The sequence below is a fragment of the Mastigoproctus giganteus genome, chromosome 13, assembly GCF_048544385.1.
Source record: "Mastigoproctus giganteus isolate SK-2022 chromosome 13, ASM4854438v1, whole genome shotgun sequence".
Classification (NCBI taxonomy): Eukaryota; Metazoa; Arthropoda; class Arachnida; order Uropygi; family Thelyphonidae; genus Mastigoproctus; species Mastigoproctus giganteus.
In genome coordinates this window covers 167,737,675-167,764,690 of record NC_143587.1, presented here as the reverse complement: position 1 = coordinate 167,764,690, position 27,016 = coordinate 167,737,675, and the positions used below count along the sequence as shown (strand labels likewise).

The following is a 27,016-nucleotide window of genomic DNA, read 5'->3' as shown; positions in this document are numbered from 1 at the left end:
CCGATTTCAAGTGAAATATACTTTCAAAAATTAATTCCTGTCAAATATGCTGAATTAGCCACCAGTGTTTAATAAGAAATAAGAAATGAATTTAATTTAAGTCTAATAGTGTTAAAGCCACACAATTATTCTTTTCTTTTTTCTGGTGAAAACTAGTGGTGTAAACACGTTTAGCTCCTGACAAAGAGCATTTGGAAAATGAGGCCATCTAGCGAACTAATCTATTAAAAATGACAATACAGTACAACACATACAGTACAGTATTATCCCTTCTAATGTCAAAAGTAATAATAATAATAATTTAATGTAATAAAATAATACGAATTTATATAATAAAATCGTGGAATTTTCAAAACCTCCTAAAATAACAGTCGAAATATTATTTATGGAAAAAAAATCATTTTTTTTTCCCATTAATAATATTTCGACTGTTCATAAAGGGTGGAAAAGGCTCAAATTCAAATTCCATCAGACAAAAATAAGTTTTATATATATACCTGCGTATACAGGGTGTCTCAAAAATACACGACATAACTTCAGGATTGAGTTCCTGTAGACAATAAAAATATTTTATATCAACATAGTTCCGGAAATGCTTGGTTCCCGAGTTATTAACCGGAATGTCTTATCTCCCTCAGGTTATTTCCTTCATCACAAGGTACTGACAGAATCTGGTGGTTTTCCTTTCCGAACATGTACTAAAATCAGGAGCAAGCGGATATGCACTTTATGTACGGTAAGGGGGACGGCAATGGTCTGGAGGCTCGTCGTTTGTACCACGAAAGGTTCCCAGAACGAAGATGTCCAGACAGGAAGAGGTTTGAAGGTATCCATCGCCGCCTTTGTGAACATGGGACGTTTACACCTCGTGCTGCCGACAGAGGACGACCAAGATCTACGACTCCTGAAGTAGAGGAGGAGATTGTGGATTTGTGCATGCCGCTCCAGCACAAGCGGAATAGCAGTGCAACTGGCTCTTTAACGTTCGACTATTTGGAGAACGTTGCGAGAACACCAACTGTATCCTTACCATCTGCAACGGGTACAGGCCTCATCACCAGCATATTATGCCAGGTGACAAGATCAGCATGTTATGCCAGATGCCAACATAACATGCCAGGAATTTGGCATCGTCTTCGCGAGTCCATGTGTCCAGTTGATGTGAGGCCTGTATTCAGACAGAAGGTGGACATTTCGAACAATTACTGTAAGCTGATGTGAACAGTTAAGTGTCATAGACAGGCTTTCGAAACTCGGAAAACAAGCATTTCCGGAACTATGTCGATATAAAATATTTTTATTGTCTACATACGAGGAACTCATTCCTGAAGTTATGCCGTGTATTTTTGAAACACCTTGCATATATTATTTTTTTCATAATGCGGCCAAAATTAGTAACTGGAAGGCAAGGGTGTGTGATTTTTATCCCGAAAATAGCTCAGTTGATCTCAGGTGAATGTAGTACACGGAATGGACAGAAATCATGGGACATCTACCTAGTATCCATTTTTCTCCCCGATAAGGGTAGTCGCACGGTGAGGCATTGAACCCACAAGTTCAAGACAGCGTTCCACAGGTATTTCCAACCATGCTTGCTGCACCGCTGTCCATAATTCGGCCGCATTCCTGGGTGAAGGAGCCAAATCTCGAACGGACCTTTCCACAGAATCCCAAAGATGCTCCTCAGGGTTATGTCGGGTGAAGGGGGAGGCCATTCCATGGTGATAAAATCTGCGGAATGCTTTTCGAACCATGTACTAGTCACCAAGGCTCTGTGGAGAGGGGCACTGTCCTGTTAGAGGAGTCCATTGCCCTGTGGGTGCACGATGACCACGAAGGGATGCAAATGATCTAAAAGGATGGACACGTAACCCGAACCTTTCAGAGATGTGTCTGGACGTACCAGAGGTCCCAACGTGTGCCAGTTGAAGTCGCCACAGATCATTACCGACCGCACCTGCCTGAACAGTTTCTTGTTGACATGACGGATGCATAGCTTCGTGCGGTTTGCGCCATTTAGGCACCCTCCCGTCTGCTCGAAATAACTAGAAACGGTACTCATCGGACCGGGAGCCCCGTCTCCAATCATCCAATATGCAGTGCCGATGTTCTTTCGCCCAGTTGAGGCGTAGAGTCCTGTGTCCTGGTGTTATCAATGGATGGTCTCATGACGGTCTTGGTGGAGACCTTTTTGACATCTCCCTTGTTGAAGTCGGCGGTGATTTGTGCTACAGTCACTGCCTCGTTGAGTGAAACAATGCGAGACAGACGTCGACCGGCACGTTCATCCACCACCTTTCTTCGGCCACAGCCCTGCACTGCACAATCATATTCTCCACTGCAGTGATCGGTGTGTTGGGCACAATACCTCACAAACGTACATGTTTGTTACCATCATTTGGTTCGGGACCGCGCCCACAAGCAGTAACAAAAAATATCCTTTCTGTGCACACATATTCAAGTTCTGCATCCCTTAGGTCTGAGTAACACTCTCTCCAATATCAAAACAACAAATGTCTGCATTCAATAACTTAAGCAGTACTTCGAATCCATCATATTTACTCTGCCCATAGAGTAATGTACATGCAGGGATACATGCAACCGTTTTTACTCTTATAACCCTGGCATAGCTCATGTATTTGTTCGTTCCATGAGGATCCCAAACAGTCCTTGAAACCCTTACAACTTGCTTTTCAAGCTGCTGCGCTTCCAATAGCAGAAGTGCACGAATCGGTTACGCTGTTTTGCGGCTACTGTTAAACTGTTAGTCTGTATATCCCTAAACTAGCAGTTTTCTGATACATCTACCAACACTAACCCGATGGCATCAGCAAATATTCTTGTACCATTTCCGTTTTTAAGTGTGTCCAATCTCCCTAAAGAACAGTCTCTCTCTCTCTCTCTCTCTCTCTCTCTCTCTCTCTCTCTCTCTCTCTCTCTCTCTCTGAGACCATTCTGTGAAAATTGGGTAAAAAAATCCTCAATTTTTTCAGCATGGCTCATGGGATAGATACATTCTGCCCATGAGCCTTGCAGTCTTTCCAAGGCTATATTGATTTCAAAGGCACTCATCACACAATACTCCCTTCTGTCGTGTCTGCTCAAAATTGCAGACACTTGCAATTTCATTCCGCGATTTTCTCTCAAAATTGCCCTGTTGAGTAAACTCTAAGATCCCTTATTCTTAATATCACTTGTATCATCGTGTACAACAATATCACCTTCTATTCCAATTTTTCACTTTTCCAATCAATTGACCTATCTTGATTCTTAATTCTTCTATCTTCTGCTGAAGTCTTCTTTCCCAAGACAAGCTGGTAGTTCTTCTGTTTTCGAATCTTCTGCTGCTGGTCTCTCTTTTCTCTTCCATCAATCCTAGTGGCTGCTATGGCAGCACAATATACGGCTGTCTGAATGGCCTCCAGTGTTGGACCATCTTTGTCGAGGAAATGTGGTATTTGCCGATTGAGGTGGTCTGTGTCTCTCCACAAGTTCTATTGCGCCTCTGTTTCGGTATCACGTGTGCCTAGTGAGGTCCATTCCTTAGAATTCTGTTAGGGCCTTCTTCCATTCGTTTTCTATTGTGCATATCATGACCTCGACTCTTTCCACTTCAGCTGTGTGGGTTGTATTTCTTCTTGCTCTTCCTCCTCTGGTTCGGTTATGATATGTTCTTCCTCTCTGGTTCTGTACTGACCATATTCTTTATCCTTTGTAGTTGATCGCTCACGTCCTTCTTGATTTTTTCCAAATTGCAAGAGCTATCAGTTTCTTCGTAACGATGGTCCTTCTCTGGTCCGCTATTCACAGAAATCGTTCCAACCACTTGGTATGTAGTTTCGCCCTGTACGTTGTCATCTCGGTCGCTAGCTTAGTTATTTCGTAGTATGTTTGCATGATGGACGTATTCATTTCGATGCTCCAATACGTTGGCGTTTTCTTCCTTCCTGGGTGGTCACTAGCACAGTTGCGCAGTAAGCACTTCCATTTGGTTCGACTGGATGATCTTGTTCTTCTCTTGTGTTAGCCCTACGGGGGACAGCACCAATATTATTATTATTATTATTTTTCCTGATTGGGGTACCAGCTCGCGACGGGTTTTGCTACCAAGTACACAGGGTGGTTGTTTTCATGTCTGGTGTTGCTGTTGGTCGAGGAAATCTCTGACTATTCTACAGGTGTTCAGGATTGCGACTTTCTGGAGTTACTTTTAGGTGTTCGCTGGGAAATCTGTTGCTGCTAGGCTGTTATGTAGGTCTTTGGCACCATACCGGCGGTTGACACGATGATTAGGATGGTCGTTTCTTGTTGAATATGCCGCATCTCTTTGATCTTCTGTCTTAGGTTTGTGTACTTCCTTAGTTTTATTATTATTGTTGTTGTTCCTCTTATATTATTTCTCCCTAATTGGGAAATTCCACTCCGTGACAGGTACTGCTACCAAGTACAGGCTGGTTGTAATTTCCGGTGTTACTGTCGGCCGAGGAAATCTCTGACTATCCTATAGGTGTTCAGGATTGCGACTTTCTGGAGTTCCTTGTAGGTGTTCTCTGGGAGACCTATTACTGCTAGGCTGATATGTAGAGTCTTTGGCACCATACCGGTGGTTGACACGATGATTGGGATGGCTAATACTTCTTGCATATGCCACATCTCCTTGATCTCATGTCTCAGGTTCGTGTACTTCCTAATTTTTTCCTCATGGGTTTTCTGGAAATTGCTAGTGTTGGGCACCGCTATGTCAATCAGGTAGGTAGCCTTTTCCATCTTGTCCACAAGGGTTATGTCCTGTGTGTTGTGCGGGATGATCTTATCCGTTATTATGGCGCGATCCCAGTACAGCTTGTGAGTTCGGGTCTCTAGTACTGCCTGAGGTTCGTACTTGTAGTATGGTACACTTTCTTTGGTGAACTAGTGTTCCCTCGCTAGCTTCTGATGTATTATCCTGGCTAACTGGTCATGTCTATGCGTGTACTCAGTCTGGGTGATCACCTTGCACCCTGCGGTGATGTGTTGGATCGTTTCTGAGGCCAGGTGGCATCGTCGACATGTGTCATCTGACATTCCGGGCTCCTTTGCGATGTATTTTCTATATGTTCTGGTGTTGATTACCTGGTCTTGGATGGCCAGCATGAATCCTTCAGTCTCAGGGAAGAGCGCCCCGCTCGTGAGCCATACATTGGAAGCAATGTTATCGATGTGATCTTGATGGAGGTCATTGTAGCATCTTTCATGGAGTGTCTTCTTTGCCCATCTTTCTAACTTCGTTTCTTGTACCGTCTGGGCGGAAAGGGTTTCCTCGCTTAGGTTGAGTGGGGTAAACCACTTATCTATCTTCCTTATGGCCTGGTGCAGTGGTGCTGTGTTGTTCTCGAAGTAATCCTTCAGGTTAACTATCGCTGTTTTCTGTTGTTCTATCAGGTCTATCAAGCCCCTTCCTCCCTCTTTCCGAGGTATTGTTATTCTCTCCACTGCTGACTTCGGGTGGTGTTGGCGACTCTTGGTCATCATTGTCCTTGTCTTTAGAATGATGTCTTCTACCTCGGTGTTAGTCCAATCTATGACCCCGAATGTGTATATTAGTACTGGAGCTGCCTGTGTGTTTATGGTTTTAACTGTTTTCCCTCCGTTCAATTTTACTTTCAGAAGGCTTCTGAGTCTTTGATGATATTTTTCGGTCAGGCACTTCTTGATTTCGTTGTGTTCTAACTGCTCAGCCTGCATCATCCCTAGGTATTTGTAGGTCTCTCCTTCTGCCATAGCTTCGATCTCTTTACCAGTCAGCAGCTGGAAGTTTCGGCCAACCAATTATTATTTAGTTTATTTAACAAACACCCCTGTATGGAAATTATCTAGAAGGGTGGCCCATACATACATCCAACAAAACGTTTTAGAGATTAACACAGAATAAAAATATCACAAAATACATAAAATAAATGAAAAAAAAAAATTACATAGATACAAAAATCAATAGATATATAGAAAATTTACAAATTTCATAGTCATTTACACTAAGAATGGAATCTGAAAGTCATTCTCTTGACAAAAAAAAAAAAAAAAAGAAAGAAAACATCGCCAGTCCTATAAGAGTCTTTTGAAGGCCTATTATAGCGTCAGTACAGATTTTTATGAGTTCATGGTCACTTGAATCTTTTTCTATGAGCATTCTTCTTTCTTTAACTACGTTCTTCATTATATTTGCAGGTTAGTAAACTGATCCGCTGCATTGAGTTTCCTGTAAGTTCTCTCGTTACAATACCTGTCCGGGTTTATTTTTGGAGTCTCTAAAGAGCTCCAGAGTATTGGCAGCAAATATTCGCCTTAATCCGTCCGTGTTATGGAGAGCACTACGGAGACGACGAGGGTAGTGAAAGCGGGCTCAGGTGCAAGACCACAAGATTTTCAATTTGAGGGGTATCTAAACTCCCAGTCAGAACTTGTGCTAGAGTGCAGATGTTACGTACGCTGACCCTCTGAAACCACAGATCTACGTATGCAGTATGGATTTTGAAATTGTAAATGGCTTACCGGCAAGCCTATTCAACCACCGAAACACCCAGTATTCCAGCCTGAGAAGCTTTCTGATATAAGCATTTTAGGCAGATTTTGCCTGCGTGCATTCTCTGTGTTCTGCTGGGAGGCTGAATGCTCAAAGGGTCCCTCTTTTTAATAATTTCTTCAAGGATATCCACCTGTTCCTCCATTGCATTGATCCTGTTTCTCAGACCCTCATATAAACTTATCAGAAGGTTGACTTATCGCCAGAGGTCGCCTCTCTCTCTCTCTCTCTCTCTCTCTCTCTCTCTCTCTCTCTCTCTCTCTCTCTCTCTCTGCAAAGAAATCACTCAAAGTACGTGGCCGTATATGTCCCACGAGGGAAATTTCCCCCAAAAACGCCGCAAGTAGCACAATGGATGTAGCTATGATTCGCGAGAGAATCGCCGTTATCCTCTCTTGAGCAAAGCATTCCACTGGGTTTCTTTGAGCTCTTGTTACAGGCATGATTCTAGTAAAATTTAATTAAATACTAAAATTATTTCAAGAACTAATAGTAAGTATAACAAAGCACTTTATAACAAGATTATGTTAGAAAACTAAATACCCTCCTAAATATCGCTGCTGCCTTTCTAATTTCTTCATTAAAACGAAAAATATATCAACCTACTTCATTTCTATAAATAAAATGCTACTATGATGCACTACACTGCAATTTACTGCCCTCGTCAGTAGCACAGTTGATATAATCACCAGGTGGGAAAACTCGAATTCGAATCCCATCAAAGATGCGAAGGTTTTTTTGTGGGCGTTTAACACAACACGGCTGACTTAATGGTCTCACGAAAGAGCATAATTTTTTTTCCTCGAAACTCGAGTTTTCGTCCGAAATAGACCACAGAACCCAGCAGTTTACAGATATAATATATACACGGCAGAGTATGGCCTGATTTGCCCTGGTCGCCTAAAATCCTACAAAATAAAATCAAATAATCATAGTTTGGTTTTATTTGATTTATAAACAAAATATATCATAGTAAATACGGAGAATCCTATCCATAGTTGCGCTGATGATAGCACATTGCATCCCACCTAATAGTGTAAGAAACCTTGCCCTGTACAAACAGTTTCAACCTCTCGAATATCCGCTATTATCTTTAAGGATATCCACGAATATCCTTAAATGCTGATCTCCAGGTAATTATCCAGTGGAGCAAACATAAATTAGTTGATTTCAATCCTTCTACCACTCAGTCCTGTCTTATATCTCCCAAAAACGATTCTTCTGCTCCTATGCTTATCTTCAAGGTCATATACACTGTGCTGCCACTTTATTAGGTACACCCCTGCTGTGCACACAAATGGTTTGTCCCACAACGTTGCAAGTCACATGACCACAGTTGTGGATATAAATGCAGCAGAACGACCTTTCTAGTATCAGTTAATCGTACAAACCGTAGCAAGAATGGAGAAAAGAAGTGCTCTAACAGACTTCAAACGTTGTATGGTAGTGTGCAAGACGTGCTGGACAAAGCATCTCTGAAACGGCAGTTCTCCTGAACTTTTCTCGCACCACAGTTTCGAGGGTGTATCCAGAATGGTGCAACGAACAGAAAACATCCTCTCAACGGCACTCCTGTGGAAGAAAATCGCTTGTTGATGAGAGAGCTCAGAGGAGAATGGCAAGAATTGTGCAAGCAAACAGACGGGCCACAATGTCGCACATCATGTCAGAATACAACCTTGGTGCGCAGAACAAAATATCGCAACGGGCCACTAGTCGCTATTTGTGGCGAATGGGCTACAACAGCCGACGGCCACATCGGGTACCTTTGTTATCAATGAAGAACAAGAGAGCACGCCTCCTGTGGGTACAGCAACACCAGCACTGGTCTATCGAGGATTGGAAAACAGTTGCTTGGTCTGACGAGTCGAAGTTCCTGGTGCATCATGTTGATGAAAGCTCAGAATTTGGCGAAAACAACATCAATCTATGGACCTGTCATATCTGACGACTACTGTGCAAAGTGGTGGGGGCAGTGTTATGGTGTGGCGAATGTTTTCTTTGATGGGTCCATTGGTACCCATAGATTCACGTCTGAATGCCACATCGTACCTAAACATCGTTGCTGACCAAGTGCATCCGTTCATGTTGCAAATTTATCCTCACTCAGATGGTTAATTTCAGTAATATAATGTCCAGGTGCACGAAGACCGAATCACTATTGAATGGTTCCAGGAGCATGACAATGACTTTTCCTTGCTGCATTGGCCCGCTCAGTCTTCGCATCTCAATCCTATTGATATTTGGGATGAGCTGAAAAGGGCTGTTCTCTGCAGGTCTACACCTCCATCGAATCTCAATGAACTGCGTGACATACTCATGTCTACATGGTACTCCATTCTTGCACAACGTTTTCAGCATTCAATCCATGCCTAGACGAATTCAGACTGTTTTGAAGACTAAAGGAGGCTCAACACGCTACTAGGTAGTTGTACCTAATAAAGTGGCAGCACAGTGTATATCTCTGTTGGGGATTACCCTGACTTCTAATCTCTCTGGTCATAAGCACATTACAAATATTGCTTCCTCTGCATCTAAAAAACTGGGTTCGCTCTTTCGCCTGCAAAAGAGAAAACCAGGCCTTAGTTTTCTTCTGAGCAGCTGTTCACTTTGTACAATTCACAAATCTACCCTACCATGGAATATTGTTCCCACATCTGGGACTGTTTCCCCAAAACCTCTCTCAGGCTTCTAGATTCCATTCAAAAGAAGGAAGTTAGGTTATTTAACGACTCATCTCTAACAGAGTCTCTCCACTCTCTGTCTCATAGACGTTCTGTTTCTGCTTCATGCCCTTTCTATAGATACTTCCACGGACACTGTTCTTCTGAATTGGCTTCTATAATTCCCGCTCTCTCTTCCAAAGCAGTCCGAGCACGTGCCGCAACCAGTAAACATCATTTTACTGTCCAACTTCAAACTCACACAAACAACTTTTCTTCTTCTTCGTTTATTCATTCAACTTCCGTTTTCTGTACCACCCTTCCTTCATACGTATTTCCTGAAAATACAATCTACAGAAATTCAAGTCAAATATCACCAAGTTTCTTCTTTCATCTGCTCAACCTTCAGTCAATGCACGATATTAAGTACTGTTGGTTCTAATAACTCTCTTGTTTGGGCTTTTCATTAAAAAATAATAGCAACCACTCTACTAACTTCTATAATTACATCGCAATGGAAACGTCGTAAATTTTCCAGAGAGTAGTTTTTATTTAGATTAGATTTTTATTAGAGTAGCTTATATTTTTTACATTGTTCTTTTGTAAAGAGTTTCAAAATGTTTCAAATCTTCAAGATTTGAAAATTTGCATTAATCGGATTTAAATAAAAGAAAAACTAATTTTTTGATACATATTATTCTAACCATTTTGAATGCAACTCTTCTGTCCACAGCAAAAAGTACAGCATATTTCTCCTGTGCCACAATCATTGTCTTCGGAACAATTGGACTCCGGTGTAGTGGTACATTCACCTGAGCATCTTACTAGAGGACAATTTCCTAAGTAATAAATAAGAAAAACCAAATAAATTTCCATTATTTACCACTTTAAACTTCATTTATACTCTGCTGAAAATAGAAAGAGAGAGAGACGGACGGGCATTCAATAACTAACGTGAAAAGTATTTTCTGAGTACATGGAGTCCAATTTGTTTATCTGCTTCCGTTATGAACCATGCAGCAGTGGTGCTCCATAAAGCAACAAAGCTGATGACTAAGCATCTGATAGGAACCAAACTTAATTTTCATTTAAAAAACTTTTCCAGAAATGAAATCGTCTGAATTTGAGCTTTCTTGGAATGTACCAAGAATTCACGTGTTTTATGGGTTGTGCTTCTTGCTGTCGGTAATTTTTTTTTTTAATTTTAATATATTTTTTTATCTAATAAGCTTATCTGATGATATGGGTCAAAGTAATGCTTGTTTCTTCTTCCAGTGACGTAACTCTCTGAGGGCGCTTCCGTAGCCAGGTAGGAAGGAGCAGTAGTGCGTAGCACCCGCTTCTTGTTTAGACCGGGGTTCGAGCCCGTCATCATCAAATACGGAGGATGCGGAAAGTCAGGGAATGACCACCGCACTTCCCGGAGCAATATGGCCTTATTTGCTAATGCTCCTTAAAAAAAAAAAACCAAACCAAACCAACTCTCTGAGGAGCTGTTTGTGACCACAAACAAATTCCTCTAACTGTATCGATCTTTTGCTCTACAACCGGCATGTTCTGTCATGCCCAGAAGTTCACTGATCCCATCCTTCCACCTAGTTGCAGGTCTTCCTCTGCTCCTCTTCTGGCGCCTCCGTAGCCAGGTGGGAAGGAGCAGCAGTGCGTAGCACACGCTTCTTGATTAGACCGGGGTTCGAACTCGTCATCACCAAATATGGAGGATGCGGAAAGGTCAGGGAATGACCACCGCATATCCTGGAGCAATATGGCCATAGTTGCTAATGCTCCTAAAAACAAACAACAAACAAGCTCCTATTCTCCTCCATTTTTCCTTCCATTATATTCTTCAACAGAGAGTTTTCCCTCCTTGCTATGTGTCCAAAAATGTGAGTTTTCTTTTGTTAATATTATGAAGAAGAATTTTATGCCTGTTAGTTGTATTCAATATCCACTAATTTGTTCTTCGGTCAATGTACGAAATGCAGCTTTCTCCTGTAACACCACATTTCAAATGCCTCATTTTTTTCCCCTTTCAACTCTTTTCATATTCCATCCTTCACAACCATAAGTGGCAATTGGAAAAATTAACGAATCAATGATTCTCAGGTTCAGGAGAGATAACTCCATAATTTCGATATATCACTGACCAACGATTTAGAAATTTCTTGTCGTCTCTTTACATCATTGGAGCAGTCACCACTTTTATTTATTCTTGACCCTAAGTAATCAAATTTATTACAAGTCTTCAATATTAAAATTAAAAGTCTTGCCCATTAACCTTCACTGCACTGGAACAGAGGTTATCCCCAATCACCATTATTTTAGTTTTACTCACATTCAGAAACAGTCCTTTTTTTCTTACTCGCTACACATACTCTCCTTAGCGTTTCTTTAAGATGATCCTTGGAATTGCAAATCAGCACAGTATCATCTGCATAACGAAGGTTGTTTAACTTTAGTCCTCCAATTTTTATGCCAGTGTCTAAATCTTCCAAAGCTTTATGCACAATATCTTCAGCCTAAAGATTAAAAGGTGAGGTGACAAAATGCAGCCTTGCATTTACCGATTTTGAAAAGTCTGTTTCCAACGTTGCTTCTTACAGTTCCTTCTTGTTACTGGTACAGTACCTTAATCAGCTGAATTACAGAATGTGGATTGGGAATCTCATATTAGTCATCGTTTCCCCATGTGGAACACAATCAGATGCTTTGAATAATCTATAAAACACAAAACGACTGGAACATTGAATTCTTAGAATTTTTCAATTGTCAGTCGTGGACTTCAGATTTGACCTCTTGTTGCTCTGCCCTTTCTGAAATCTGCTTGCTCTTCTGGCATTTCTTATTCAAGTTTTCTTGAAATTATACTTAGTTTATTGCTGCAACAGCCGATGTTGGCAAGATGTTCTGAGGAAAGCAAAGTTCCAAATGAGCGGAAAGATAAAGCTAGGGGAAATCATCCTAAATAATTCCAAAGGTGTGTCAGGGTAGTAAATTATTGAAAAATAGTGAGTTTGAACTGTGTCTGCAGTAATACCAAGAGCGTTGTCAATAAAATGGCTGAACTCCTGGTTAGAACAACTAATGCGAGAATAATAGAACTAACAGAAAACTGGTGCACCCGGAATTTCGGGATGACGAGTTATATTATGGTATGTATATTTAGGAAATATACGGAAGATAGAAGGGATGGTGCAGTCATACTTCTGATCAAGAGCGGCCTGAGAGCGAAGAGAGCCTTTGCTGAGTCAGAAATTATTTCTGCAGCATGGAATCTCTGTGGTATGAGTTAGTTGGAAGCAGAAATATAATTTCTGCAGATGAAGATGAAGTGTGATCATCAATGTGTCGGACTGATTGGAATAAGTGGAAGTAAAACTCACTATGGGGAATTTTTTTAAAACAAACTAGATGATTATTATTTATATTAGAATGTTAGAGAAAATATTATGAGTGAGAATATTCTTGATGACATCATTATTCAAGAATCACATGACATCATAAGGCTTAACGTAAAGGATCCCTTGACGTGTAGAATTCCTGCAGTGGTTAGTTGGAAGATAATGGTAAAGGCACGAGATTTAATTTCAGTAGAGGCGACTTTGACAATTTAAAGCGCAATATTGTCTCTATTAACATTTAATCAATGGCATACCATTAAAGCAAAAATCAGAGAAACCTGGAAATCATACATACCATTAAGAAAATATTGCTCCAGGAAGATGCCGAAATGTATGAATGTACACTGGTATGCAAAACTAAAGGACCAACACTATTTCTAAAGGTCACAACCACAAATCATTACTTAAGGTACTCTTTACTAATGAGAGTAGATTCAATCTCAGCAGAGATTCTGGAAGTCAATTAATCTGGCGAGAGGTTGGCACACGGTATCACTCCCGCAAACATCACTGAAAAGGATCGATATGGTGCTCGAGGTGTTTTCTTCTGGGGAGGCGTTATCTTGGATGGACATACACAACTCCAGATACTGGAAGGCGGTACTGTAACCGATGCACGCTACTGTACTGAGGTAATCCTTCCCACGTGCATCTGTTCGGAGGTGCCATTGGCCCCGAGTTCGTGTTTATGGATAATAACGCAACACCCCGTTGCAATGCAGCTGTGATATGCTTTTCGAAAGTGAGGACATTGTTCCTATGGATTGGCTCCCGTTCCACAGATCTAAATCCCGTCAAACGCATATGGGACACTCTGTAGAGACGCCTAGCGGCACGTCCACACCCACCAGAAAATGTTCACCAACTGAAGATGGCGCTGACACAGGAATTGACTATGTTACCGCAAGAACTTATCAACAACATTGTCCTAAATATGGACAGGCGGTGCAAAGCCTCCATCGACATTAGGGGTTGCTGTATCTCCTACTGAGGACCACCTCTCCCTTTGTTCCATATATGGCAGTGATGCATCTGTATTATGGCAGCCAGTGCTGCGTTGCCATTTTTGAATAAAGTCCCTCTGTATCATTTTGTTTCTGTTGTTGTTGTTGTGTCCGTGTTGTTTCCTTCATCATTTCTGTACCTCGAGAGGTTCCTTTGATATGCTTTTCCCATATCCAGGTCACTCCTATGAGAAGCTTAAGGTGAAAACCAGACTGGTCCTTAAATTTTGCACACCAGTGTATTAATTGCCGCGCTAATAGAGCAGAAAAAAATAGCATGGGATAGGTACAGTGTGACAAAAAGTACTGAAACCTATAACAGCTAGGAGTTGATCTGTAATACACTGGTAGCCAAAAACAGAACACGTAGACGTTTTGATGCAACTCGTGAAGGTTGAGATAAAGGGGAAGATAATTTGTTCCTTCGCCGCTTGAGCCCTATATGCAGTGGCGATTTCGTGTGTGAAAAGAAAATCTGGGCCAACCGTATCCTTAAAAAGTCACACATACTTTCGAAGATCTTTCTCGGTACATTTCCGCAGTTACCGTATCCCTATTAAAAACATAAAGAGGGGTGCGGGCGTTGATCACTATTCCGCCCCACACGAAAACAAAGCCTCCACTGTAGGTGATCCTTACTTTGATGTTGGAGGGAAGGTAATGTATTTCTCGTTGTCTCTAGATGGAGTAATGTCTGCAATCAGTTTTTAGAGTAAAACGGAACTCATCGGAGAAAAGAACTGTATCCCTTTTGTCCGAGCTCACAGTCACATGTTCTTATAGCACCAGTTTCAACGAGGACTGCAGTGGTTTTGGCTTAATCGTAAGAAAAATCGCTGGCTTCCGTTTGAACAGTTTACTTGAATTGAGCCTACTTAAAGCATGTTCTGGTTGACGTAGCCTTCGGGGAAACTTGGCCAACTCTTCTTCTTTTCTTCCATAGCGCAAAGACCACACACAAAACACACACACACACACACACACACACACATGCTACCTACACCTGCGACTGCCTGGCTTATGAGGGCATCCTTGGAATATATATATATATATATATATATATATATATATATATATATATATATATATATATATATAGAGAGAGAGAGAGAGAGAGAGAGATTCCATCAGATTTCCACAGCACCAGCTTGTTCCAGATGCTGCAATTTGCAGAACCGATCCCTTTCTTGCCAAGCACACAACTTCTTTCTCCTCACTAATCCTGTTGTCCTTCTGTGCACCCGTTCCCCTTATCTCTGCTAGCAGAACTGCTGTATATCATTGACAAAACCCCATGAGTTATCATGCAGCCCGTCTCCACTGTTCAAAGAACTTCATATCCAACTGTACAATTATCTCCAGGTCTTTTTCACTTTCCACTACTCTCAGTGTAGTATCACATAGTTAATAACTTTATTATATGTTACCCATATGCAGTACTGTACTTTGCATTTCTGAAGGTTAAACTTCAATTGCCATTTTTCAGCACATCTCCCCAACTTTTCCAGATTCTGTTGAACTAGCATAGCGTCATTTTTGTCATTTACCACCCTGCCAACCTATGGATTATCTGAAAACTTGAACATTAAGTCTGATATGCCTTCATCAATATCGATAAATATAGAAAACAACGATGGGCCGAACACCGAACTCTCATGGTCTCCACCAATAAGATTAGTCCACGAGGGGAGTGTCCATTGATCACTACTCGGTCTTTTCCCACTCAACCATCCCTATATGCCGCACTGCTCCAATTTGCACCGCATTCTTTTATGTGAAGTCTTTTAGTTCCCGATTTCATTGACAGTCTGAATTCAGTGGTAGGGAATATCTTAGAGGCAATTCAGTTAGAAATGGCATTTTGAAGGAAGGACATTAACATGGTTATGTTAAGAGAAAATCATGTTTAACTAACCTAGTAAACCATTTTGACTCAGTTATTCATAAGCTGGATTTGGGGAACAATTTCGACATAGTTTATTTGGATTTTAGCAAATCATTTGACTCAGTCCCTCATGAAAATTTACTGTTGGGATTACTAGAAAGATTCTAAGGTGTAATGCGGAGTGGCTGCAAAACAGAAGACAGAGGGTTCTGATTAATTGGTATTCTCCAAAGTAGTATAATGTCAGAAGTGAAGTCTCCCAAGGTTCAGTTCTTAGACCACCTTTCTTTTTGATTTTCAGTAAAGAACGACATCGACGGGATAGAAGGCATTATGTCAAAAGGTTTATATGACATAAAGATTGTTAGAGTGGTTAATGATCATTGCTAAGCAGCTGTCCTTCAGGATAACCTGCTCAGGCTTGAATAATGGTCAGAAAAATGGCAGCATTGTTTTAACGCTGTAAAATGCAAGATCTTACACTTGGGAAATAGCAAACCCAAAATAAATTGTACGCTTCGTAGGGAAGAATTAAAAACAATAGAGGAAGAAACGGATCCGGGAGTGGAGATATGGGCAGATATGATGTTTTCTGAGCAGCGTAAACAGATAGCCAGGAAAACGCATGGTGTCCAATTGATAATTTATCGAATATTATCCTGTACAGATAGGGAAGGTTACAGTCCCACTGTATAAGGCAATTGTAAGACCGTATTCGGAAGATTGTGACCAAATATGGAGATTTCATCTAAAGAAAGACATTGAGCTTCTCGAATGGGTCAAAATACGGGCAAGTGGTAAGGCGAGATCGACAAAATAGCAACCGTAAGAGGAAAGACTCCGATAATGTGGGCTACAAAGCTTGGCAACGGGACACCTCAGAGGTGAACTGATTGAAGTTCACAAGGCTCTGAGAGGAGTTAGTAAAATGAATGGAGGAGGAATTTTCACCGCTTTAAAGAAGTCAATAACTAGGGGCCATAAATTAAAATTACAGGAGAAGAGGTTTAGATTATAACAAGTTTTTTCTTTTAGCCAGTTGTTTATTGATTGTTGGAAAAAAATGATTCTGCAATTAATTGAGGCTGACAGTTTGAAGAAATTGTATGGTTAACTGGATAGATACCGACATGAGTAGGGAAGTAGATAATTTGTTGTTTCTTATTCTTTTTTTACACTCTTTGGCTAGTCCAAATACAAAAAATAAAAGGAATATTTAAAATGTGCTGCTATGTTTTTTACAATTAAAAAAAAATATTAGTTTTACTGAAAAATAAAAAAAATAACGTCGACCTAAAATATAAAGATAAAACTTTTGGACTTTAAAATTTTTCAGTTTAATAATTAAATATCCATTTATTGCAAATACAGTAAGCTATCACAGCATTAGGGGCATAAATTCGGTACAAAGGAAATAAATATAAAAACAATACGTAGCAGAATTCATATATACCTTAACAATGAATAGGAATTATAATGATTAAAAATGCATATATTTATTTATTTATTTATTTTTATTATTATTATTATATATATATTTTTTCATTTTGTTAATGATTTTATTTCGTCCAATATTGTAGTTGGCTTTCATTTTTAAATGATATTTCACATAATTCGGAAAAGGGTTCTGGGGCGCCATTAAATTATCTTCAATTGGATTCTTTATAAGTTATTACGTAATATGGTAACTTTTGGCTTGTTCTAAATTATTTTAGGAACGTTTCCCTCTGCAATACCCTTTATTCCTTCCCTTTATGTTATCTTATGATATTTGGTTTATTTTATTTTTTCTCATTTGGTTTGTCATGCCACTGGCATTGAATTTATTATTTTAGTTTGTGTTTTAAGAAATATGCGCTGGTTCAGGTTAATGCTGCCCCAATGCTTGCTATTCGTACTTTTAAATTTAATTTCCCCCAATTTTCTTAATATTATAATTAGTCAATTTATTTTACAAGGTAGTAGCGAGTCGGTTAGTTAACGCACGCTCATACTGCCCTCTCTTCTAATTTCTCTTATATATTTCGGTTCAACAGCTACTGTGTCAGTCGTGTGGTGTTGCCAAGTGAGTGCTATTTTTCTGCGATAATTTCTCAGTGCATGAGGACCAACATTATTCAAATCCATTGCCTCCCATTTTCCTAATGATTTTATTTGGTCCAATGTTGTACTTGGTTTTCGTTTTTAAGTGAAATTTGACATAATTTGGAAAGGGGTGCCATTAAATTATCTTCTAAATTATAAGTTGTTACGTAATATTGTAAATTTTTCGCTCGTTTTAAGTTATTTTAGGAACGTTTCCTCCTGCAATACCCATTCTCCCTTCATGTTATCTTATGATGTATGGTTTGTCTTATTTTCGCTCATTTGGTTTGCCACGCTACTGGCATTGAATTGCAGAACATCACATTTGGCTTTCGGATGAATTGACGGGGTTGCAGGCAGGCTGCTGGTTTTATTTCTCGTCATTTGATTGGAAATCTGACTCCTGTAGGCTTCCGAGTTGAGTAACTGCTTGCAATCAATGTCGTGATAATATTATCAGGTGAAGGGATGCATTTGTGAACGTTCTGCCCATTTGTTTGAGTCTGAAGAGTTTGGATTTGAATTGTTGATTTCTTGAATTATTTTTCTCTGTTGGGGGATCTGCTAATTTGGCGAATCGCTTGCAGGGGATTTTAACGTTGCAAGAAGCATGACTTCCGAAAGTTGATCATCTGTCTGCAAAAACCGTTAAACGATGGAATATTTCGAGCAAGCGCACGCGAATATATTTATGCTTATTATAATACACTGCTCGACAAAATGAACAGAACAGAAAGTTTTTCATGATGAAGCCGAATATTTCATATAATATGCAGCCTGGCAGGCAAATTCCGAGTATCCAATAGAAATCAATTCCCACCTTACAGAGCCTATAAAAACAATAATTGAGAACACATTACTTCATTTCCATTTTTGGCTTGCTCAGTTGGAATAACCATATGTTCAGTACTCGGAATGTCAAGTCATCGTCTTTTAGCTGATTCTTTCACAAGACCGGACAGTTGGATGACTTGATGCCGGGCAATCGCAGGCGAATATGGCACATTGGCTTAACGTGTCACGCTGTATCGTCTCGGCAGTATGGAAGCAGTTTCAGAGAGAGCAACCGTTACAAGAGATGTCCAAGGTGACCCCAGAGCTACGTCAACAAGAACAGACTGCGCTGCTATCTGACTCTAACAACAAGACAGAACTCTACGATGTCCTGTAATCAACTGTCTCTTGAGGTTGCTGCGGCCACAGATGAAAATATTTCCAACCGGCCTGTGTTGTTGTATAGTTTGAGCATCAGCAAACATGGTGATATTGCTCGGTGTATACCGTCTGTAAATTGCTTGTGTTCGATTTTGTTTTGCTGGACGGAACTCCCAAGTTTCAGGGAGAAAAAACCGTACTGCTCTCGCCTGAGACCGACTAACTCAACGTTGTGAAAGTTCTTCAAATTCCTCACGTCAACGATGGAACTAACTTCGGTCTTTTTCACCTGATGTGTAGAGAACTGCAATTCTTCCAACTGGTTTATCCACGAGGTTACCGGACTGGGTTAACAAGGCTCAGTTCAAGTGGACTCTACGCATGGAAGCCAGTAGTTTTTAGCCCATTAGACCCAAACCACGGCAGGGCTCATCGAATCCGGTGCCATGAACATGCGAATCCTGAATGATGAGTATAGGTCTGTTCTGAGTACCGTCTTAGCCTACAAACAGATTATAAACGTTATTTCATCTGGAAGCAAAGAAAAATGCGGTACTTTCTCTCCAACAGCGGAGAAAGGGACACTTACGATGGAGGCGATATTCTCATGTGAGGCGGAGTAACGAACAACGCCCCCCCTCCCTTTATGTTTTTCAGTATGGGTACTGTAAATGCACAGTGGTACCGAGGACAGATCCTCGAACCCTATTTGGGAGTTTAGAGATATGGTTGGTCAGATTTTCATGCACGACAATGCCACTGCACATAGAGCTCAAGTGGCGGAGGACTATCTTGAAATTGAAAATATCCAACGCCTGCCGTGGCCAGCACGACCGCTAATCGTTAATCCGATCGAACATGTCTGGGACTCGCTTGGGAAACGCATCGCACGCCAACAGCAAACTCCTCTGTGATTTGGTGTGGTGAGGTAAGGTCTACGCTAATGGGATTTAGTGGCACAGAATCTTATGGTCACCCTTATATCCCCGTCAAACCTAACAGCTGTCAGGCCTGTTTAGCCGTTGGAGGGAATGATACGCCGTACTGAAGTCATGTGACCAAATTTTCCAGAATTTTCTATCGATTTCTGTAATGTGTTTTTTGATAATTCTTATAGAATCCTAAATGTCCCTTATACCTGTCCGAAGTTTTTTCCCTGTCGCCACATTTCATCGTTATTCTATGGTAAGCGTCCGTAACATTTCCCTCCCCCCAATTCCATCCCAAACTACACGAGCTGTATCACGTTTTGTGCGTGTTCTGTTAATTTTGTCGAGCAGTGTATTAACATAATATCATATACGCAGTTGTCATCGTAACCCTTGGGTGCAGACCATAGGAATTCTTTACATAAGTCCATGATTTCTCCGTCCGCAGAATTCCCTAAATTAACTTAGCATTGGTGTGAATATATAGAAATTATTTAAAACAGTGGTTCCCAAAGGTGGGCAATACCGCCCCTAGGGGAAATTGGGTGAGCTAAGAGGAAAGGAGGTGGCCTCACAGAGCGCATTGATTGCTTATTTACGATTGATCAGGCGAAACACCTTCCTCGCTTCGCATTTGAAGTTTTACCGCTGTTATGGTTTTCAAAGCCGTTTCCTTTGGTCACTTTGTATTTACGATTTAGTCTTAATGTGATAGACAATTGTTGATAATTGAAGTAGATTTTCTTATAAATTAGTTATCGTGCATCTGTGGTAGGTGAAGATTTGTGCATGTTTGGCAAGTAGTTAAATGCAAATATTTTATGCTGGCTTTAGTGTGGTCATTAACTTCTCTCCAAGCAAAAAAATCGACTGTACGTTATTAAAAGTGGGATTTAACACTCCTGTAAGTGACTTTAAACCAGACGTTGAGGAAATTGGTATAACTTCAAGCACATCAATCTCATTTAAGAATGTATCGAACAGTGAAGTAGTTATTAAATGTAGTCTTGCTAAATGACTATTAGATTTTTTAAAGCTGGTATCACTGGATCAGGTTCATACATTTTTATGAATAAATTAAGCCGAAAAGTTAATTAATTGCAACTAATTGTTACTGCTTTGAATTTTATTGCGTTACTTCCTTAGTGGGTCATGCAAACAGCTTTTACTAAAGTAACTTTAGTATGGCAACATTTCGTGAGTTATGGAAATTCGCTAAACAAGGATAAATAAAACATGGATAATTTAATTTTATTTCTAAACAGCAGACCTTAACTTTCATCTGCGTGCGCCTCTCCTGAAGGAAATCTGTTACCACATGTTTTCCATATTCGATAAGGGAAATTAAAGTAACACTGTTTCAAAATAATATGCTGCGCAACTTCGGTAACAGTCGGAATGAGCTTCCCTTTAAAGCTAGAGAAAGTGTGGTGTCTTTCTTTATAATTTAAATGCTGTGGAGAAATTAAACTAGCTAATTAAAAACTAGAAACTATCGCAAGCTAATTTCGTTTCTCCCCTTTTATTATAGTTAGACTTAAGCAAGATAAAAAAAAAAAAAAATTGTGTGCCAAGAACGCATAGCGGAAGTTAAGTGAGACTTCTTTAGGACTAACATTTATTACTTGACCGACGATCCCTTATTGACCGTATGAATTCCGCAGGCGACGAATCGGCATGAATGGGAGCCTCAGAGATTTGAGACGTTACCAAATCTAGTTCGGCAAGTGCTGTGGCATCGGATGATATTTAAAGCCATTTGACTTCGATAGAGCCGGAATCACTTTGTTCTTGACAGAGCCACGTCAGCTGTCACAGGTCGACATTTGACTTGCATCCTCATTTGGAAATGCTGTTTGAAGAAGATCGTGATCTCGAACTGCTACAATCTTCACTTCGTGTTTGAACGAAAGCCGATCACACACGGAACAAACTGAACCGAAATCATTATCCAGGAATGTAAGTTCTCCTGTTGTTATTACGCCCGTTACGTGTTGAACGATTTGATGGAATACTTCTGGCAGTCGGTTTTGTCTTCATCGTTTTCATTTGAGGTATCAACTTTTGACTCCTTCCAAACTCACTTCTAACATTTCTGCGAAGATGTAAGGCTCAGAAGATGTGGATGGATCTTCTCTGGCTTTCTTGTTTAACTCCATCGCACGCTGTCGAAACAGTTTAAATCTCTCTCCTTTGTACTCAATGGTGGTGGTCGTCGCATTGCATGTACACGTTCTTTACTCCTTACAACCTCACTATTAGTCTTCGACATGTTAAATTATAAATTCTCTTCTATCGAAATTCTTATTAAATAAGGTGGAGAATGAGAAAAGAAATAGCATGACGCAATCAGTAGGGGGTTCTCATTGGGTAATGCGTCGCTCGTGCCTGGCACGGAGTGGTACAATTGTGGGGGTGAATCATTTCGTGTCGCATTTTCTGACGATTTTTGTCAATCCACGGGCACATTTTACGTCAGCGTGCGCTATATGCCTTACAACGTTCACTACGGTGGAATCCCGCTTTACGATTGGTTCACTGTGCAATCAAATGGCTTTGCAATGGACATTCCATAACAAAATATCATTCATTATATGATATGTAGTAAGCTCCGGTCATTGTAATCACTTTTACGAATTGAATTTTAATTCTGTTAACGGCGATTCTAATAAGCGAAATTAGGAGGAATATTATCCACAGGCCATAAAAGTAAATGTATGAAGTACAATTTACACTTTATTACCTTACCAATTAACAACATTAAATGATACGTGAAAATCGGAAGAATAATTTCCACAGGTTAGCAAAAGAAAAGGCAAAAAGTGAATTAGATTGGGTATTTACGTGTAGTCGCCATTGGTAGTCACCCTGCCAATTACTAACTGGGCCTGACGCTGCTTAATTTCGGTGATCGCATGAGATCCGGGGAATTTAACCTAGTACGGTAGCTGGCTGTACAGAGTGCCTGTAATGCGTTTACTTTTGTGAATGGTCGCGTTTTTTGCAAATCCACGAACGCAAGTTATTCCCATCAGAAAATTGCCTGAAGTTTCACTTTAAAAAAAAAAAAGCCAACTGCAGCCATTATCAATCCAATGGAGGATGGAAGCCTCCTCAACGATTCATGTCGAGGTAAATGGACCATAATCTGCCACGCTAGTCCAATGCGGATTGGAAAATCGACTGTATTTAGCAGTCAGGGGCTTGAACCCGGGTTCATTCAAAGAGCGTATGCTACTGCACTCCTGCTCTTCACTACTCTGCTGCGGAGGTGTTTAGGTGAGGAATACATGTTTATTCCTGTCGAAAATCTGTTTTCATCGTGAGAAACAGGAAAACCATCAGTAGAATACAATTTAGAGATGTCTGTAAACCGCATTCTAGATTGGGATCGTGTTCTAAGTTATTCACGAATCGTATTCTACCATTCGAAAAGTCCGTTTTCGTTGATCAATCGGCGAATACCTATAAAACGATTATTGATCTGATCAGCTGAAATGTAGTTGTTTATGAACAACTATTTCTACAAATAAGCGATTATTACATTAATAGTTCATCTTGTTAGTGGAAATTCGGACGTCTTTTGTACTGGCCCATGAATTCGATGTTGTTTGCAACCCACGAGATAATTCTGTCTAAATGTATGTGTTAGCCCGAGCAAGAATTCCTTTTTAAATACAATATTAAAAAAAAAAAAAAAAGCCGTCACCTTATTTATTTGTAATAAGTATTTAAATGTTATACTTGCTTCTGTAGCAATACTTTGTGTTGCAGCATCCAGTGCAACAGTACCCTTCGTAATCGCAATCTGCATCCACTTCACATTCCGGCTTCACCCGTGACGCATCTTGGAGAGGACATGGTATCCTAGGACAGTTGACTACAGCAGGGCAATGAACTGTAATGAGGAAAAGTGGTTATCAGAATTCAGTTACAAATAAATTAAATACGCCGCGTTATTATTTCGATTTTATTTATTCTGATTCTATTAAATTTATTTGCGATTAACAGTTTATTCTAATGTGGTCGTATATAGAGGGTATTCATACCAATAAAACTGCGGAATCAAATTTAATTTTAATTATTAAATGGTTTAATAAATTAATATTACAAATTATTTTTAATTAATAATGCAGTAACTTAATAGTGTAATTAATTAAATTAGTAATAATATTGGCCTATGATGTAAGTAGTTTCTGCTTAATTAATTAACCTAAAAATAGGGTTTTACCACCCTCGTTTCTCTTCACCTGTGAGTGGTGATCTGAACTGGACTTTCAATTCCCTGGAGCATCGGCTTCCTGCGGCCCCACAGGTAAGTTATTTCATGTAATTAACTTTCTGTTAAAGGAAAACAGCCTGCAATCCGCTATATGCATCTTTCCCCTCAACTGCTGTTCTGGTAAACTTTAGCACTAGTAAATGTGAGATGAAAGCCATATCAACAAAGATCTATGTCAGCTACTTAATCATTTCATCAGCTTGGTTATTGATAACTTTCCCGCATCAATCAGCAAGCGTCAAATCCGATTTGCTCCTTTCCTCTTTTCTTTGTACATGATGGGAGGAAGCAAATCGTACTCCTTTATCTGAGTGATACTCTCTGTTCTCGTTCTTACTATCTTAGGCAGCAATTTCTCATAATTGGCCTTTTCCAGCCTAACACTTTTTTGCAATTTAGTTTTCCTACATGTAGAGAGGGCTGTATTGGAGGGTATACGCCATATACCCTCTGGAATTCGATCAATATGCACCGTATACTCTGCTTTTCTAATATTCAAAGTGTATATGAATCTGCTAATCTTGCGACTACAGCACTGCATGTAGACATATACAGCATCTAATTTAGGGAAGCTTCAAAACATTCCAACTTCGCCATGGGGCATTGTGATGACGGAGACTTTTGTAACACGTACAGAAGTGTGTTATGTTTATGCAGTGTGTTTAGTGTTTTTTTCTGCCAATTTGCTACCTGGAAGGCAATCACCAGGAAAGTCTACCTACTGCCCGTCAGCACCATTAGCAAGGGGTTATCTATACTGAGACGTCATTCGCCATCATCCACCGTATCATTCTGTGATCACTCCCCGCTAACGGTTCCTGCGTTGCCAGATGTATTATACTATCAGGACTGTGATAATATCATAAATATCGCCAAACGTATACGAATCAGGTCCAGAACATCCTTGTTCCAAACACCTCTCCAGCATGTTCATATAAATATCAAACACGTACAGTAGCTGATTTAAACATCATGCTCCCTTAGTGTTTCTCTTGTCAATAAGGAAATTAAAATTGCTATTAACAAGGCATTAACTAATCTGAAATAAAATATTATTATAGAAAATAGTTTCTACCTTCCTGGATAGCACACATCGCATTCCTTTCCATATCGTGTGGAAAAGACCTGAATTCTAATCCCATCAATGACGCTAGGAGTTTTTATGGGTCTTTTCACAACGTGACTGAGTCAATTGGTCTCAGCCGAGGGTAGCATGGCTTTTCCTGCTGAAAACTCTGGGTTTTCGTCCAGCAAATCGACTACAAACAACAAGAAATTTACAGACATTATTAAACCAACCTTGAAACGATCTGGCGCTCAATAAAGAACAAGTAACAGTGGACTTCTCGAGTGTTACTTAACTGAAGTATAAGAGAACGTCATCTCGTTGTGAGTGATTTCACAATGTGATGTTATAATAATAATGCCCAACATACAAATTTCAGTTTGTTTTAAAATTCGCATTCACACAACTGTCTTATTCCTTCGTATTCTTGAATCATCTAATAATTCCAGTAAAAGGACCGACTTTAAAACAATACTGGGGAGAGGAATAACATTCTATATTTTATAGAAAAATAAAAGTAACTTAATACTAAAAGTAAAATGAACAGATGAGATTATTCATTGTATTACTCGATGCTGAGAACTGGAAAGAAAACTAAATCATTCAGTGAGTACCTGTGTTATTATCCTTTGGAATAAATACCAAATATGATCGTTTAGAATCCATACCACATTAACTAAATAAATTAGATTACCTACCTTCAGGGTTGTAATAGTAACTTCGACAGCAGTCTCGGCAGCATTTGCCTCCGGGGCCACATTCATAGTCTGAATTGCATGTGAAGTTAGGAGCACATTTTATAAAGGAAGTTAGGAGCACATTTCATAAAGGTGCAGTCCCTAACCTCACAGGAATTTGAAATAAAAGAAATATTTCAATAAAGTTCTGGCGAATTCATATGTAATAAGATGAGAGATTTTTCATTGAGATACGAGAGACTTTACCACTATTACTCATAATTGGAGTAATAGTAATTCTAAGTCTTCGATGACATAACCGGCTCTTCAAGGCCAGTTATGACATGATAGCGTGCATAATAGACATGGATAAATTAATAAAATGACATGGACATAACAAAATGACATCGATAACTACATCGCAGGTAAAGAATGCAAGCTTCTCAGTACCCGCTTTGAATTGGTTAATTATTTATCGAGCAGGTGAATATTTCTTCAGAGGACTAAAACTGTCATATGTCAAACTGCATTTCTAAATATTCATGTATCACTCTTTGATATATGATTAGGTGTGGTCCCCTAAAGAAATGCTGATTATGTATTTTTAGCTAGAATGAGATTGTTTTTTCAGCCCCCTTTCTTGAGCCTATAACCAAAGTATTCCACCCTTATCTGATTACTTCATATATTAATCTAATCATTTTTTACTTTACAGTTCCCTTCTCTTTAATTGGCTATCCAATTCAGCCTATAATTTGGTTTAATTCATTATATCATATAGTATATTCTTTCTTTCTTTTTCAAGCCTTCAGTATCTCCAATTTCTGCTCTCCTGTCAGTTTTCGTATTTTGTGTAATTTACGCCTCTTATTTTGTAATTTACGCAATAGACTTATTACTTCTTATGTAATTTCAATAGACTTATTACTTCTTCCTCACACACGCACACACGAAGATTGAAAAGCAATTATAGAGCATGAAAGTTATAAAGTCTCAATTTCGAATTAGAATTGAAAAAAATATAAATGAATACTGAAATTCTGTGTCAATCTAATAGTAATTTCTTCACGAAATTCTTAAATATTGTTTATTTCATTCATACATTGCACGTTCAGGTTAATTTAAATAAAAACTGAAGCCTGCTCTTATTTTAAACCCATGATACTAATAAGATTAATATAGGTTTAAACCATCTTAAGATTCCTCAGCTGGTCTCGACATTTTATCAATTTTTTAAATTTATTTTTCAAAATTTCTTATTGTCAGATTAAAGAAAGGTAACATATACAAACTCGGATAAACAGAAATTT

The 27,016-nt window shown here is 39.5% G+C and overlaps 1 protein-coding gene across 1 annotated transcript in view; it reads right to left on the bottom strand.

Annotated features, from left to right (window-relative positions):
• LOC150076589 (uncharacterized) overlaps window positions 1-27,016 on the bottom strand; it is a 66,090-nt gene that overhangs the window by 33,485 nt on the left and 5,589 nt on the right. Inside the window, exons 2-3 of the mRNA XM_090388014.1 lie at window positions 23,430-23,579; window positions 9,927-10,061 (exon numbers count right to left, since the gene is read on the bottom strand). Of these exons, the coding sequence (XP_090244140.1) occupies window positions 9,927-10,061; window positions 23,430-23,579 (285 nt within the window). The remainder of the gene's footprint in view (window positions 1-9,926; window positions 10,062-23,429; window positions 23,580-27,016) is intronic.